General features: G+C 42.0%; 1 protein-coding gene across 1 annotated transcript; it reads left to right on the top strand.

Annotated features, from left to right (window-relative positions):
* The first annotated feature begins 3522 nt into the window (after positions 1-3522).
* LOC115108984 (sal-like protein 1) lies at positions 3523-18361 on the top strand. The gene is made up of 3 exons (XM_029633532.2): positions 3523-3690; positions 7176-10567; positions 16187-18361. Exons 1-3 carry the CDS (start codon positions 3618-3620, stop codon positions 16619-16621), a joined length of 3900 nt encoding a protein of 1299 aa, XP_029489392.1. The 5' UTR covers positions 3523-3617; the 3' UTR covers positions 16622-18361.
* The last annotated feature ends 362 nt before the right edge of the window (positions 18362-18723 follow it).

Raw genomic sequence — 18723 nt, 5'->3', positions numbered from 1 at the left:
AGTAGGCTGTAGAAATACATAACTGTCTGGACTGCCTCTTTAAGGTAGCTAAGGTTGGAAAGAAACTGTTTTTTAATGTTTACACGCCTCACTGTTCTGCAACCGTTTGGCCCCTGAGTCTGTTTCTAAGGCCCTGCAGGCCTGGGACTGGGATGTTTATGTGCCATCAGGCCCCTTCATATCTAATGACGGTAGGCAGGTGAGTCATAGGATGTAGCAGGGAGCACCTGGCGCACTCTCTGTCAGCCCTTACCTGTGAAAGAGGCCGGCCAGACAGATATGTATTTCAGCCTCGAAATGAGTCAACCATGAATCAAAGGATTTGGTGGACAGTAGTTTTCATGTTCATAGAGCTTCAAAGGAGGAGGCAAATTCCAAACCTCTAAGGTAGTTGGTTGACTGACTCAGGTCACCCAAGTTTTTGTTCATGAGAACACTGAAAAAGTGCCAGTTAATTATGTTGTGTGGAAACAGTGGGCTAGAAGTTTTCTAATCTACAATAAGATAAAACGAAAACATACTTAATTGTCATTTTAAGATGAATGAGTAAACCAATAGCCTTATTCGCGTAAACTGTTTCAGCCAAATGATTGCACACACTCACAGATTTGTGACATTGCACCAGCAGATACACACTTCCACAGATAGGTAGCCTATAAACACTCACAATCCATCTCTTTCTTCCCCCCTGTCTGTTTTGATACAATAGCTTGGTTACCAATAGCAGTGCTGGCCAGCATTGAGGACTTCAAGTCATGCTGAATACTAGAAACAGACTACAATATCAAACACTTAACAATGAGCACAATAACTAAGAGCCTATTTTTAATCCACTTCCTAAGGACTTTTCCAGTGATTTAATTGAATGCAAGTTCTGAATTTTAATATTGTCAAAAACAATTCAATAAAACTGTGAAGTTTGTTGAATTTCACCTTTAGTTTATGTGTACTTTTTCAAGTATAGGACAATTGGTTGGGATATCAACACTACCCAGGAGCTTGACTATTATTGATAGATGGGTTGTTCCACCAATTCGGTACCTTTAGTGAAGTGTAAATTGGTCAAATAAACGTTATGTCATAAAGAGCACATGTTCAACTTCAGAAAAAAACAAGTATTCCCATTTCAAGAGGTACATTTAAAAAAAGAAATGCTATAGTAAGTGCTGATTAACTGCCAAATAAAGTATCAGGGTTGACGATTTCTGACCTGGTCAACTACAGGGCATTCAGAAAGTATTCAGACCCCTTCACTTTTCCACATTTTCTTATGTTAAAGCCTTATTCCAAAATGGATTCAATTGTTGTTTTTTCCCCTCATCAAGCTATTTTCAGCTCTCTCCAGAGATGTTCGATCGGGTTCAAGTCGAAGCCACTCCTGTGTTGTCTTGGCTGTGGGCTTAGGGTCGTTGTCCTGTTGGAAGGGGAACCTTCGACCCAGCCTGAAGTCCTGAGCACTCTGGAGTAGGTTTTCATCAACAATCTCTCTGTACTTTGCTGACTAGTCTCCCAGTCCCTGCCGCTGAAAAACATATATTTAATGCATTTTAGAATAAGGCTGTAACGTTACAAAATGTGAAAAAAGTCAAGGAGTCTGAATACTTTTCCAATGCACTGTATAAGTGCTGTTATTGTGTTGTGAAAATGTGCAGGAGCAACAACAGCTCAGCCCTGAAGTGGTAGGCCACACAAGCTCACAGAATGGGAATGCCAAGTTCTGAAGCACGTAGCTCGTACAAATCCTTTGTCCTCGGTTGCAACACTCCCTACCGAGTTCTTAACTGCCTCTGGAAGCAACGTCAGCACAATAACTGTTTGTGAGGGTCTTCATGAAATGGGTTTCCATGGCTGAACAGTCGCACACAAGCCTAAGATCACCATGCGCAATGCCAAGCGTCGGCTGGAGTGGTGTAAAGCTCGCCACCATTGGACTCTGGAGCAGTGGAAACGTGTTGTCTGGAGTAAAGAATCTGGGTTTGGCGGATGCCAGGAGAACACTACCTGCTTGAATACATAATGACAACTGTAAAGCATGGCGGAGGAGGAATAATGATCTAGGCCTCTTACTTCCAACGAAGGGAAATCTTAACGCTACAGCATACAATGACATTCAAAATTTTGTGGCAACAGTTTGGGGAAGGCCCTTTCCTGTTTCCGCATGACAATGCCCCTGTGCATAAAGCGAGGTCCATACAGAAATGGCTAGTTGACATCATTGTGGAAGAACTTGACTGGCCTGCACGGAGCCCTGACCTCAACCCCATCAAGCACCTTTGGGATGAATTGGAACGCTGACTGCGAGTCAGGCCTAATCACCCAACATCAGTGCCTGACCTCACTAATGCTCTTGTGGCTGAATGGAAGCAAGTCCCCACAGCAATGTTCCAACATGTAGTGGAAAGCCTTCCCAGAAGAGTGGAGGCTGTTATAGTAGCAAAGGGGGGACCAACTCCATATAAATGACCATGATTTTGGAATGAGATGTTCAATGAGCAGGTGTCAACATATTTTTGGTCATGTAGTGTTATCTTATTTCAACATGGAGTTATAAGCCATTTAACACACTGCTCACTTGTGATAATCAGCCCTATCACAGTATGGGGTTGGTTGTCACGGTGTTGTTTTTCAGCAACAATTGAACCAATTTACAAAGTTTTTTGAAAAAGTAAAGCCTTTATTTGGAGAAAAAAAAGGTAAAGCCTTATTTATTGAATAGTAAAAATATAAATAAATTCAACATAGTTGAATATGTGATTTGACATTGTAGTTCGTACTCCACTTAAATCGTCATATGAATGCTTAATAAACAAAAAGTAACCATCTGATATTTGGAAGAAAATTAAATATTTTAATAAAGTGAAAAAAGTAAAGCTGTAAACATTTGTGTTAACTCCATTTTTTGTTGAAAATGAATGCTTGTTCAAACAGGAACAAGTGTGTGTGTGTGTGTGTGTGCGTGTGTGCGCGTGCGTGCGTGTGTGAATGCTGCTGACTTTCAGTCACAGTTTTGACAAGAATATCTGGACCAGACCAAATCTGAACCAATCATAGACATCTAAGTTTGGACAGCACAGAAGTAGAGCACAGTATTTACCATAGAGTATATTCAGTAGGGTACAGTAAAGGAAAGTACAGTTCAGTACCACTGTACTCTACTGAATTAAACTATACTGTACTCTTATTTACTCTACTGTGCTATATTGAATTCAACTATACTGTACAGTACTCTAACACACTGTAAAAAAAAACATTTTTAAAAATAAATACAAATAAATTCCTCTCACCTCAATGTTTTGTCATCCTGAAATGAATTGACCACATGAATGCCCTCTCCTATAGAGGACACACATTTTTATCTTGAAATTATTACACCGTGACAACCAAACCAGTGAGACAACCAACCCCGGTCTCCCCTACTGTGTGTGGTCAAGTGCAGACTGCTCCTTGAAAGAGAAACTGGTGGTGGTGCACGCTCAGTCAGCTGGCAGTTAGCCTACAACTACAGAGTTCATAGGACACAAACTGGGTGGGTGGATTCAGCTTCCGTAACTGAAGACACATTTTTATTTTTTTAAGTTTTCTCTTCTGTCTGAATTTATGTTTGCGCCTTGGACATCATGTCGCGCAGGAAGCAAGCTAAGCCTCAGCATGTACAGTCGGATCATAATTCGCCTTTATTGGAAACCACCGGTAAGTTTGGGACAAGACTGTAGGTTTAATTGTTATTACTGTGTTAAATGTATGTAATTTAATAGTAGTGTGCAATTCTGTACTGAGTTCGGGGCATTAGAAGTTGAAATTATAATTGTTTCATTGAGTGATGACTCACAATAGAGTCTTCACATGCAACTTTTCTTTCATGAGTTTTACCATGCTAAATATGATTGTTAGTCCAATTGTCTGTATGTTTCATTGTTGTAGGTCTATTTATTAATGTAGACCTAATGATGCCCAAATAAAGTTTGAATAATGATCACGATTCAGTTTTCATGTCGGACATTGTGTTTATGCCCCTTTGAATTGAACAGAAATAATGTATTCTGAAAAGTCATTAGAGTTAATAGGTGTTACTGATTGGACTATCCTGAGTAAATACATCAAAATGAAATGACATTTTCAATATTTTATATAAGCAATAAATGATTTGGCTACATTAAATTATATTGAATTTATTAACTGAATTTCAAATTGATGAAAAAAGGTGGGCAATTAGGCTACATGACCAACATTATTATTCATTTTATCACTGTCCTTGTGATACTCCTAAGTGAAATAATATTTATAGAGGAAAACGTGCCATTAGTGGCAGAGGTTTACCATAGAGTGGGGAGGGATCTGAACAAAATATCAGAGCTACTCCTCCATCCCCTTAGACAGGCAGTGTCTCTTGTACCTGACACCTTTGTGAGTGTAATCTCTCCTAAACTTGTAGATTTGGAAAAGCCTTGAGCTCTGAGACTAAAGGGTTCCCTTACATTATTTTATTACTTTTGATCGTAGGCAATTGCTGTATAACATACAGTCTAATAAGTGATTACCCAATGTCACTACAAGGGGTACAAGTGCAATAGCTGTTTTTCTCTTCCTTTCTTTTTCGCTATGGGTCAGTCAATGAGGTGGTGCTCGACAGAATATAGTAAATAAAGTCATAGAGTAGAGAGGGGTAAATTAAGCCATTTTTTTACATTCAGCATCACTCAGTCAAGGGAAATATAATATTCTTTCTAACAAAGTTATTTACATATACAGTATTTCAGGATGTTGTGTATTCATGTAAACATTGTAAACATAGCTTGTCCAAAAATAGTGGTCTCTTGGCACGGGGAAGGGGTGAGTTGAGCCGCGGGACAGGGTAAGTTAAGCCGCCTACAAATATCTGCACTGAATGAAATATTTAAAAACCATGTCTATCTTTACTTCGCAAACACTATTCAACACAATCACAATTGCTTTTTTGTCCTTTAATAATTTGAATAATCTTTTCACACAAGCTTAACACCTAACAAACACTTTATACTTATTTTTTTTACACTTTTAACATAGACCAGGCCTTGTTGTTACCTCATATCCCAGCGATAATGCCTTGCATTACACCTGGGAAGAAAACACTTATATTTGATGAACTTGCCATTGGCTCAACCATTGACTCAGCATACCCCATGGCCATTGGCTCAACTTACCCCGTGGCCATTGGCTCAACTTACCCCGTGGCCATTGGCTCAACTTACCCCGTGGCCATTGGCTCAACTTACCCCATGGCCATTGGCTCAACTTACCCCGTGGCCATTGGCTCAACTTACCCCATGGCCATTGGCTCAACTTACCCCGTGGCCATTGGCTCAACTTACCCCGTGGCCATTGGCTCAACTTACCCCATGGCCATTGGCTCAACTTACCTCAAAAGGCAAACATTTTGACTACATTAGCCCACACAGCTACAAGGATGCACTTTCACGCTAAGTTTAGGACCTCATATTGAAGCTTATAGAGAACAATCTTAAAATACATGTATCTACTTCGGGTTTGGATACAAGCATCATGAAACCTCTAACACAATAAATTAATTTGACTTGGTGAAAATACATTTTTTGGACTTAACTTGCTTGTCACTTTTTCCATGTGGTTTAGCCCTTCACAGACTCCATGAAATTATCATCTATTCCTCAGTACTTGGTCAAATTATTAATTTGGTGTATGGTTTCCTAGAAACAAGGGTGGCTCAACTTACCCCCTTGGCTCAACTTACCCCACTCTCCCCTAAATATAAATTCTATATAGTCACAGCTGCGGGATGTATGGGGTGCTGAGGATTCTGCAGCACCCCTAAAAAATCCCGATAAAAAAACAATTTTTCAGCATCTCTGCTTTGGCAAAAAAGATGGTTGTATAATTAAGAACAGTATCTGGCAGGATTCAATAGTTGGAATTGTAAGAATTGTTTCCCTGTCCTTTCGCTGTGATTGTCCTTCTAATGGAATCCAGAAAGAACAAAACTCTCAAAAGATGCAAAGTTATGGGCGAAGACACAAAACTTCCACATCAAATTGAATATTTTTCTTGATCAAATAACATGGAAAACAACCTATTTTTCTGCAGTATTAATTCACTATCCTCACAAACCACTTAATGCAAATGTATAGTACCAGTCAAAGGTTTTTCTTAATTTTTTTCTTTACAAAAAATATTTTAGATTTTAGATTCTTAAAAGTAGCCACCCTTTACCTTGATGACAGCTTTGCACACTTTTGGCATTCTCTCAAGCAGCTTCACCTGTAATGCTTTTCCAACAGTCTTGAAGGAGTTCCCACATATGCTGAGCACTTGTTGGCTGCTTTTACTTCACTCTGCGGTCCAACTCATCCCAAACCATCTCAACAAATATGTTTTTATTTCTTTAACTCTTTTTTTGGTTACTACACGATTCCATGTGTTATTTCATAGTTTTGGTGTCTTCACTAATATTCCATAATTTAGAAAATAGTAAAACATTTGAAAAACTCTTGAATGAGTAGGTGTGTCCAAACGTTTGACTGGTACTGTACATTACTGTATTCTACATAGGCTGGTCATCTACGCTTGTACCTGTAGACTTTCCATCACCGTGAAGAAAAACAATGCACAATACAGTACTTGAGTACAATGAGACATCAAGCGGTTTGTGATGATGTGATGATGAGGCTCAGTTGGTATAGCATGGCACTTGCAATTCTAAATTCTAGAGTTGTGGGTTCATTTCCAACGGGGGACCAGCACGAAAATGTATGCACTCACTACTGTAAGTTGCAATGGAGAAAGAATGAAAAGACCATTTCAGTTTTCACATAGAAAGAAGTTGCATTTGCAAAGTATTTCAAGAAACTGAAAAACATATATGAAGCAAGTATTTTTATATTCCACAAGTATTATCAGATTAACTTTTTTGTACAGGTAATTATAAGACTCAATTTACAAATGCTGGTAAACACTGAAATCCATTAAATGTTTTTTTTCTCTCACAAAAGTAGTACACTGGGCCTTTACTAGTCCTGTATTAGCGGACCGATATAGACATCTTCAGCGTGGGGGGACATACCCCCCACCCCCCTCCCCCTGGCATTTCTTTTTTTGCAGCATCCCTCCCCCCAAATACTTCCCACCGCTATGTATAACCCTTGTTTCCTTCTTGTCTGTTTCAGGGGGCACACACCAGGGTATAGGGACTCCCCCCACCTTGGACTATTGTGCTCATGTCTGCAGTAGATGCTGTGCTGAGTTTGTTGAACTATCAGATCTGGAACGACATGTCAGGGATTGCTTTTCCAATCAGTTAGTCCTGATTGTCAATGACAATGAAGACCTAGTGTCGTCTGCTGAAATGTTCCCTCTAGCCTCGTCGCCCAGTACACCAGGCGAAACAGTCAACAACTCTGAAATGGAAGAGTGCAGTGATCTGTTGGAGGAGAAACCAGAGGGGAATGAAGACTCTATGGATGTTTCCAGAAGTAAGAGAAGCAATGGCCGGCTAGATAGCACCAGTAGCAGCCGGAGCAGCAGTACTGACAGCCTGACTGATATTGTCTCATGTATCTCAGTTCTCCCAATTTCACTACCTCAACCTGGCAACAAACTGTCAGAACAGCAGGGGACATTATCATGGTTCAACAGCAACGTCATCATTGAAAACCTAGAGAGCACTAAAGTGGCCGTGGCCCAGTTTTGCCAGCAGAGCCGATCGGACACCGGCTACAGTGGCAGTAGTAAGATAGCCATCTCATCTCTGATGGAGAGACTCCTGGCTCTGCAGCTGCAACAGATCCACCAGTTGCAGCTGATGGATCAGATTTGTCACCAGGTCTTACTGTTTGCCTCCCAGAGGTCAGAGGAATCAGAGTCTCCAACACAGACACCCATCAGCTGCCCTCAGGGTAGTCTAGCATCAACGCAGGCCACCCAGCTGACAACCCTCAGTTCTCATCTATCCCAGCAGGTAGCTGCAGCCACTGGGTTAGCCCACAGTCTCGCCACTCAGTCTGCCAGCATTAGTCACTTTAAACGATTAACAACAACAGTACAGTTACCACATAGCCCCCTTGGTAGCAGCATTGTGCACTCTGGCACCGAACCCTTACAAAGCATGGGTAAACTCATAGCTTCAGCAGTTAGCAAGCCCCACTCTAGAAAGAAGTACACTCATGCTAAAGGTCTGTACCCTCAACTAAATGTTTCAGCCCATACCAAAATGAACTCACCAGCACTTGGCCCAGGTATCTTGCTAAACCCATCGAATAAACCATGTCTACCTCAGCCACCATCCAGCAATCAAACACTCTCGAGTGCTGGACCAAGCATTGGTGCAATTGTGGAGGATCTGAATGCTTTGACGGCATTAGCCCAACAAAGGAAAGACAAACCAACCAATGCGACTTCTTTAGAACACAAAATGTCTTCTGAACGGGCTTACTTTAAACACAAATGCAGGTTTTGCGCTAAGATATTTGGGAGTGACAGTGCCATGCAGATCCATTTGCGATCCCACACTGGGGAGAGGCCATACAAGTGCAACATCTGCGGGAATCGTTTCTCCACCCGTGGGAACTTGAAGGTACACTTCCAGCGGCACAAAGAGAGGTACCCTCACATCCAGATGAACCCTTACCCTGTTCCAGAACACCTTGACAATATCCCAACCAGCACAGGAATCCCTTATGGTATGTCTATGCCACCACAAAAACCAGTTACATGCTGGCTGGAGAGTAAATCATCTCTAGCCACCTTGACTACTTCTGTTGGCCGGTTGCTCCCAACTGTTTCACCCAACTTACCTTTTCTTATCAAGAAAGAGGAGCAGCCTGTCTCAATAACCACGCTTTCCAGTCCAGGCGTACGTGAATCATCTAGTGCGGTAAAGTCTACCAAGTGTGTTGACCTTGTAGAGCCTGGCAAAGTCCCCACCGTCTCCACCTTGAATCTGAAAAGAGAAGAGGTTAAACCCCCTTTGACCTTTGTCTCAAGGATGAGTTCGAGAAAAGAAGGATCAGCTGACTATATATCCGCCAACATCACTTCCATTAGCACAAATCCCATCAAGTTGGAGCAGTTCAAGATCAAACATCCCTTCGGAGGAGGAGTCCATGATCCCCTGCAGACATCAGAGACCTCAAAACTCCAGCAGCTAGTGGAGAACATTGACAAGAAGATTACGGACCTCAACGAGTGCATCATTTGCCACCGCATACTTAGTTGCCAGAGCGCCCTCAGGATGCACTACCGCACCCACACAGGAGAGCGGCCCTTCAGATGTAAAGTGTGCGGACGGGCATTCTCTACCAAAGGGAATCTGAAGACGCACCATGCAGTTCATCGTGCCACGCCGCCACTGAGGGTCCAGCACTCCTGTCCCATATGCCAGAGGACGTTCACCAACACTGTTGTCCTACAGCAGCATATTCATATGCACATGGGTGGCCAGATTCCCAACACTCCACTCTCTGAACAGAACTACCAAAAGTCAATGGAGTCTGGCAGAGGTTCAGTGGATGAAAGGAAATTAGAAGAGTTAGAGAACCTTTCTGATGATGATATGGACTTCAATGACTGTGGGATTGCAGGTATGTCCAGGTTTATTAACTCCTTATCTGGCAGCTTGTCTCCTTCTGATAGTACAGGAGCAGGCTCCTTTGATGCCCAGAAGAAACTCAACTATCTTAGGCCAGTGGAGGAGATGCAGGTCAGCTGGTTTAAGACAAAGGGACTGGCTAAAGAGGATCAATATGCCTATGACTCATCATCAACTCTTTGCGGTGACCGAAGTGATGGGAGACTTGCTGTTTCTGAGAATACAGCTGCAAAGCACTTTTTTCCCCCAAGCGAGAGTGTTCCAGTATGTTCTAGCCCCACAAGCTGTGAGGAAAGGTACCAGAATGATTTATCCCAGGCACATATCAATCCAAGCCCTCTGCAATTCACTGACACTGGCATGGCATCTCTTCACCACTTAAAAAATTTAAACCCATTAACGAATCCCACTAATATGGTCCACACATTCTGTGAACGAGGCATTTTTAAGAACACTGCATGCAATATTTGCAGCAAGACATTTGCCTGCCAAAGTGCCTTGGATATCCATTATCGAAGCCATACCAAGGAGAGACCCTTCATTTGCACAGGGTGCAACAGAGGGTTCTCCACTAAGGGGAACCTCAAGCAGCACATGCTAACCCATCAGATGAGGGACCTGCCATCCCAGTTGTTTGAGCCCAGCCTTGCTTCCAGCCCCAATTCTTTTGTAAATCCTCTGGCCTCCCAAATGATTAAGCCAGAAGTGAACAGTTTCCTGGGTAGCGTCCCCTATGGGGAACCAAGGGATCTTCAAGGCAATTTGAGTTTGAGGATGTCCTCAGCCTCCTCCTCCCCAGCGCTCGCTGCCCTGCCACCTCGACGAACTCCCAAGCAGCATTACTGCCACACTTGTGGGAAAACCTTCTCTTCCTCCAGCGCCTTGCAAATCCACGAGAGGACTCACACTGGGGAGAAGCCGTTCGCTTGCACTGTCTGTGGTCGGGCATTCACCACCAAAGGAAATCTGAAGGTACATTCCACTTTTGCATTTACGAGATAGGGTTTAGACTGATTGACTAGCGAAAAAATGTCAAAACGGTGTTTTTTAGGCGTTGTTCCATTCATTAGTGCTGCAGAATTAACCAAAATGTAGCTTATATTTCAGTTTTTAAACAGCTAATTGACCGACATCGGTTCAATTATTTGAATGCCATTTTCAATTCATATTTGCTCTGTGAGCTCCTTGGGCAGTTTCTGTAGAGATAAATCAGATCAAGCCTGAACTGTGCAATGTAGTAGGGAGTTGTAGTTTCCAACAGGCCAATATTCCACATACGTGGTAATTAACTACAATGACCATATTCCATGGTCTATGCAGAGCAAGACATTGAGACTGAGAGAAGAGAAAATGAGCGATTGAGAGGGATAGAAAGCAGTTAATTCACAAGACTGAAAATACATGATCTCAAATCAAATCAAATTTATTTATATAGCCCTTCGTACATCAGCTGATATCTCAAAGTGCTGTACAGAAACCCAGCCTAAAACCCCAAACAGCAAGCAATGCAGGTGTAGAAGCACGGTGGCTAGGAAAAACTCCCTAGAAAGGCCAAAACCTAGGAAGAAACCTAGAGAGGAACCAGGCTAAAAGGGGTGGCCAGTCCTCTTCTGGCTGTGCCGGGTGGAGAACAGAACATGGCCAAGATGTTCAAATGTTCATAAATGACCAGCATGGTCGAAATAATAATAAGGCAGAACAGTTGAAACTGGAGCAGCAGCACGGTCAGGTGGACTGGGGACAGCAAGGAGTCATCATGTCAGGTAGTCCTGGGGCATGGTCCTAGGGCTCAGGTCCTCCGAGAGAGAGAAAGAAAGAGAGAAGGAGAGAATTAGAGAACGCACACTTCGATTCACACAGGACAGCGAATAGGACAGGAGAAATACTCCAGATATAACAAACTGACCCTAGCCCCCCGACACATAAACTACTGCAGCATAAATACTGGAGGCTGAGACAGGAGGGGTCAGGAGACACTGTGGCCCCATCCGAGGACACCCCCGGACAGATCTCCGCCATGGTCTTGATATGTTCTTCAAAAGAGAGATCAGGGTCCAGAGTAACGCCGAGGTCCTTCACAGTTTTATTTGAGACGACTGTACAACCATTAAGATTAATTGTCAGATTCAACAGAAGATCTCTTTGTTTCTTGGGACCTAGAACAAGCATCTCTGTTTTGTCCGAGATTAAAAGTAGAAAGTTTGCAGCCATCCACTTCCTTATGTCTGAAACACATGCTTCTAGCAAGGGCAATTTTGGGGCTTCACCATGTTTCATTGAAATGTACAGCTGTGTGTAATCCGCATAGCAGTGAAAGTTAACATTATGTTTTCGAATAACATCCCCAAGAGGTAAAATATATAGTGAAAACAATAGTGGTCCTAAAACGGAACCTTGAGGAACACCGAAATTTACAGTTGATTTGTCAGAGGACAAACCATTCACAGAGACAAACTGATATCTTTCCGACCGATAAGATCTAAACCAGGCCAGAACTTGTCCGTGTAGACCAATTTGGATTTCCAATCTCTCCAAAAGAATGTGGTGATCGATGGTATCAAAAGCAGCACTAAGGTCTAGGAGCACGAGGACAGATGCAGAGCCTCGGTCCGATGCCATTAAAATGTCATTTACCACCTTCACAAGTGCCGTCTCAGTGCTATGATGGGGTCTAAAACCAGACTGAAGCATTTCGTATACATTGTTTGTCTTCAGGAAAGCAGTGAGTTGCTGCGCAACAGCCTGTTCTAAAATTTTTGAGAGGAATGGAAGATTCGATATAGGCCGATAGTTTTTTATATTTATCACTGCTAAAGTGAAAGTCATCCTCTCTTGGGGAATGCTGCTTTTTAGTTAGCTTTGCAACAGTATCAAAAAGGAATTTTGAATTGTTCTTATTTTCCTCAATTAAGTTAGAAAAATATTAGGATGATCGAGCAGCAGTAAGGGGTCTTCGGTACTGCACGGTACTGTCTTTCCAAGCTAGTCGGAAAGACTTCCAGTTTGGTGTGGCGCCATTTCCGTTCCAATTTTCTGGAAGCTTGCTTCAGAGCTCGGGTATTTTCTGTGTACCAGGGAGCTAGTTTCTTATGAGAAATGTTTTTAGTTTTTAGGGGTGCAACTGCATCTAGGGTATTGCGCAAGGTTCAATTTAGTTCCTCAGTTAGGTGGTTAACTGATTTTTGTCCTCTGGCGTCCTTGGGTAGACAGAGGGAATCTGGAAGGCCATCAAGGAATCTTTGTGTTGTCTGTGAATTTATAGCACGACTTTTGATGTTCCTTGGTTGGGGTCTGAGCAGATTATTTGTTGCATTTGCAAGCGTAATAAAATGGTGGTCCGATAGTCCAGGATTATGAGGAAAAACATTAAGATCCAGAACATTTATTCCATGGGACAAAACTAGGTCCAGCGTATGACTGTGACAGTGAGTGGGTCCAGAGACATGTTGGACAAAACCCACTGAGTCGTTGATGGCTCCGAAAGCCTTTTGGAGTGGGTCTGTGGACTTTTCCATGTGAATATTAACCTGTTGCGACAAGCAATCCCGTATCCGGGATCGTAATTATAGCCTCAAGCTCATTACCATAACGCAACGTTAACTATTCATGAAAATCGCAAATGAAATTAAATAAATATATTGGCTCTTAAACTTAGCCTTTTGTTAACAACACTGTCATCTCAGATTTTCAAAATATGCTTTTCAACCATAGAAAAACAAGCATTTGTGTAAGAGTATTGATGGCTAGCATAGCATTAAGCCTAGCATTAAGCAGGCAACATTTTCACAAAAACAAGAAAAGCATTCAAATAAAATAATTTACCTTTGAAGAACTTCGGATGTTTTCAATGAGGAGACTCTCAATTAGATAGCAAATGTTCAGTTTTTCCAAAAATATTATTTGTGTAGGAGAAATCGCTCCGTTTTGTTCATCACGTTTGGCTGAGAAAAAAACCTGAAAATTCAGTCATCAAAACGCCAAACTTTTTTCCAAATTAACTCCATAATATCGACAGAAACATGGCAAACGTTGTTTAGAATCAATCCTCAAGGTGCTTTTCACATATCTATTCGATGATAAGTCATTCGTGGCAGTTTGGTTTCTCCTCTGAATCACATGGGAAAATACATGCAGCTGGAGATTACGCACCAATTTCGACGGAGGACACCAGGCGGACACCTGGTAAATGTAGTCTCTTATGGTCAATCTTCCAATGATATGCCTTAAAATACGTCACAATGCTGCAGACACCTTGGGGAAACGACAGAAAGTGTAGGCTCGTTCCTGGTGCATTCACAGCCATATAAGGAGACATTGGAACACAGCGCCTCAAAAATCTGGCTCACTTCCTGTTTGAAGTTTCATCTTGGTTTCGCCTGTAGCATTAGTTCTGTGGCACTCACAGACAATATCTTTGCAGTTTTGGAGTGTTTTCTTTCTAAAGCTGTCAATTATATGCATAGTCGAGCATCTTTTCGTGACAAAATATCTTGTTTAAAATGGGAACGTTTTTTTATCCATAAATTAAAAGAGCGCCCCCTATATCCAAGAAGTTAAAGTCACCAAAGATTAGAATATTATCTGCTATGACTACAAGGTCCGATAGGAATTCAGGGAACTCAGTGAGGAATGCTGTATATGGCCCAGGAGGCCTGTAAACAGTAGCTATAAAAAGTGATTGAGTAGGCTGCATAGATTTCATGACTAGAAGCTCAAAAGACGAAAACGTCATATTCTTTTTTGTAAATTGAAATTTGCTATCGTAAATGTTAGCAACACCTCTGCCTTTGCGGGATGCACGGGGGATATGGTCACTAGTGTAGCCAGGAGGTGAGGCCTCATTTAACACAGTAAATTCATCAGGCTTAAGCCATGTTTCAGTCAGGCCAATCACATCAAGATTATGATCAGTGATTAGTTAATTGACTATAATTGCCTTTGAAGTAAGGGATCTAACATTAAGTATCCCTATTTTGAGATGTGAGGTATCATGATCTCTTTCAATAATGACAGGAATGGAGGTGGTCTTTATCCTAGTGAGATTGCTAAGGCGAACACCGCCATGTTTAGTTTTGCCCAACCTAGGTCGAGGCACAGACACGGTCTCAATGGTGATAGCTGAGCTGACTACACTGACTGTGCTAGTGGCAGACTCCACTATGCTGGCAGGCTGGCTAACAGCCTGCTGCCTGGCCTGCACCCTATTTCATTGTGGAGCTAGAGAAGTTAGAGCCCTGTCTATGTTGATAGATAAGATGAGAGCACCTCTCCAGCTACATTTACATTACATTTAAGTCATTTAGCAGACGCTCTTATCCAGAGCGACTTACAAGGATGGAGTCCGTCACTCCTCAGCAGGTCAGGCTTGGTCCTGTTTGTGGGTGAGTCCCAGAAAGAGGGCCAATTATCTACAAATTGTATCTTTTGGGAGGGGCAGAAAACAGTTTTCAACCAGCGATTGAGTTGTGAGACTCTGCTGTAGAGCTCATCACTCCCCCTAACTGGGAGGGGGCCAGAGACAATTACTCGACACATCTTTCTAGCTGATTTACACGCAGAAGCTATGTTGCGCTTGGTGATCTCTGACTGTTTCATCCTAACATCGTTGGTGCCGACGTGGATACTCTCTACACTCGCCAGTTTTAGCTTTAGCCAGCACCATCTTCATGATCTAATGGCTTGTTCACACTTCAGGCCTTCATGCACAAATCAGTTGTGTTTTCAAATCCATTTTGGAATACTGTCTGTCCAAACAGCAAGAGACAAGTAACCCCATCGGATTTGTGTGTGTTCAGACAGCAGTCATTTGCTGACACGACTATGCTAGTTGTCATAGTAATGGCAGGTGTGTGCACAGAGGTGTAGGCTGATTGGTGGTGGTGCTCAGGCTTCCTATCACTAGGAAGTTATGTAGCAAGCTAAGGTGACAACAATGCTTGCCATGGACGTTTCCCAGTTGCTTTGGATGTTCAAAATCATAGTGTAGGAACACTTTTAAAGCCTCGAAGGATAAGATTATACAACTTTTCAAAAGTCCTTTTTGGCTAGCCAGGGCAGTCAACTGAGTTAGCTACCTAGGTAGCTGTTTAACATTCACTCATTTGTTTGTAAATCCTGAACAAGCTAAATAGGTACCACATGTTCTTGTCAAACTGTCAACAGAGTAGTTAGCAAGCAATGAGATATGCCAAATAACAGTCTAAAAAAACACTCGAGGGCAAACAAATTAGATTTGACTGTTACAGACACATGTCACATGGGCAGGAATCAGATTTGTATCTGACTTCAAACCACCCACGAAGGTCTCAACATCCCAGAATAAAAATCTCGTGCCAGCTCCTCAATTCAGTTTTTGGGGAGATGTATGAGAAAATATACTAAAACGGGAAGCGGAAGCAGGGCGGTTGCTCCACCCCCCTCCCTCTGCAAGTTTTGGTCAATGCTATGGGCCAAATGTCCCCTCCCCTTCCCAATTTCAAAAGGTGCTCACACCTGCTAAATCGTGGGAGATTAAGTGTATCGAATCATTACACTGTGATATTTGTCTTCATAAAAGGAGTGTAACTCACCATTGCTCTCTTCCTCATGTAGGTCCATATGGGAACTCACATGTGGAGTAGTGCCCCCACCAGGCGAGGACGCAGACTGTCTGTGGACGGACCATTGATGTTTATGGGAACCCATCCTGTGAAGCTATCAGAGCCAATTCAGAGGCCAGACATTAGGTCCAGTAATGGAGACTCCTTTAGTCTCTGGAACCACTGTACAGACTCCTTCTCTAAGAATTTGGCCTTGAGGACCAATGATATCTCAGTCATCCAGAACGGAGGCGGGCCTTACCTCTCTGGACCAATAGGGCATGGGGCCAGCTCACCCAAAGGGAGTGTAAATGTTGGTCTAGACAAATTTCCCAGTACAGAACACAATGCTTCTTTGACGCTGCCTGGGGAAAATGATACAGAAAGTTCGACTTACTTCCGTTTCACTCATTTGATGGAGGAGAGGAAGGAAATGATTGCCAATTAAAGAGACTGTATATTATTTTAGGGAGAGGGAAGGCTGCTGTTGTTGATGGACTAGAGCTTTCTTCTTTGAAGGAAATTAACTGCGATGTTGGAATAGACTGAGTTTCTTTGAGTTTGTGTATAAATGATAATAACCTTATTTGGAGTCAAGTGTCTAGTAAAGTCTCCCTGCTTTTCAGTGTGCTTATTAGAGTTTGACTGTTTTTTATGACCTATTTACATGGGTAAAATAGCCTATTGGTTGTGTAATTATGCTTAATGTTACGGTTTTATAATTCTAATAGAATTTTGAGGTGTTGATTATGTTATTGAAGAGGAATTCACTTGTAACATACTTTGTCATATCTTTGTGAAACACACGGATATATAATTGATGTGTCAATATCAATGTACTAATATACTTTATACATCGGGTGGGTCTAATCCTGAATGCTGATTGGTTAAAACCGTATTCCAGACGGTGTCTATTCCACAAGTTACCACTGGCTAAATCTATGATGTTAAAATGTCTATGTACTCTGTTCCATCTGACAGAGCAATCCACTGTCTCATCAGCCCAGCCGGGCAATTTATAAACTCGATCTCCACTATAAAAAGTATCTAGACATTATCTCACATTTCTTTTAGACTAACATTTAGTTTTCAACAGCGGAGATTTGTGTCAGTATAAACTCTCTCGACATTTACAACATTGTTTCAATATTCAAATTCGATCTGTCCCATCTGTCCCATAGTAATGAACGTTTTGGGACGTAACAAATAGGCAGCAGCGTTTCTCATCCAGTCGAAATCATAATTTTTATGGATATATACAAAGAAATGTCAATTGAAAAAAGGTCAAACGAAACAAAGTGCAGCTAGTTTGCAGTATTTCCAGCTTCAGTTTGAAGTGATTGTGTTAGCTGTGTTGTTGGCTAGCTCCTCAGAAGAACAGTGTCCTGAGGAGAGTGCACATTTTCTAAGGCAGGTGAAATAGTGCATCATTACCTCATTGTTATGGATGTATCCAAATAAATGTCACTAGAAAACAGCTTAAACAAATGCAAATGCAGCTACTGTTGTTATTCTGGCTGCACTGTTTGACATGACTGTAAGTTAGCAGTATGGCAATGGAGCATTACAAAAAATGAATGACTGGGACACGTCCATAGATGTAGAACAAAAAGACTGAACGACTGGGTCGCATCTCCGGCAACCGAACCGATAGGACGGATGACCAGCCGACTTGGGTAGCAACCCTAGATTTGTGTCAGGACTATATCTTGTGGTAGGATGAAATAGTATTAATAAATTAATCAAAATAAAGTTCATGAAAATATGTCAACCATTATTTGAATGTGTTGGTAACCCGTTGTATAAAAGTGATAATGCCCTCGAAGCCGGTGTTTGGAGGATATATTGGACCTAGACAAAGTCTCTGGCCTAACATCACCCGTGCCAATATATCCCAGAAACACCGGCTTCGAGGGCATTATCACTTAAGTAATTCATGTTCATTTACTATTTCTCAAACACTCACAGCAAAATATGACTAATATGTAATAATGACATTTCAAATAAGGAGGCAACATACATTGCACATGTAGGCCAACTGTAAAGAGAAGTACTGTTACTTGAGGTGCTGTAATACATTGTAAATCTTTTTACCATTGGTTTTCAGAAAATGATTGGCCATTACACGACTTCTGTACCTCAGTTGTTGAATAATCCTATTCTGTGATATGCTGTGGAAACTGTTATCTTTTCCCCTGTTCAATAACAATTGATATACATATTAATGGTAAAGGTGGACGTCAAAATGAAATAAAAAGATTGAGATGGGTTATAGCTTTGAATCACGTTCTTCTCGATGTCCTTCCTGTGGGCGGCAGGTAGCCTAGCGGCTAGAGAGGCAAGCCAGCAGCCGGAGGGTTTCTGGTGTCAAATCCTAGATGCCATTGTGGGCACTTAAGGCATTTAGCCCGCCACAACAACAGCTCCCAGGGCGCTCAGTGAGGCAGCCCCCAAAACCTCTCCAAAAACACATGTACAGTGGGGCAAAAAAGTATTTAGTCAGCCACCAATTGTGCAAGTTCTCCCTTAAAAAGATGAGAGAGGCCTGTA

This window comes from Oncorhynchus nerka, linkage group LG25 (assembly GCF_034236695.1).
Source record: "Oncorhynchus nerka isolate Pitt River linkage group LG25, Oner_Uvic_2.0, whole genome shotgun sequence".
Taxonomy (NCBI): Eukaryota; Metazoa; Chordata; class Actinopteri; order Salmoniformes; family Salmonidae; genus Oncorhynchus; species Oncorhynchus nerka.
The sequence above is the reverse complement of the archived record's forward strand: the minus strand, read 5'-3'. Positions and strand labels throughout refer to the sequence as shown.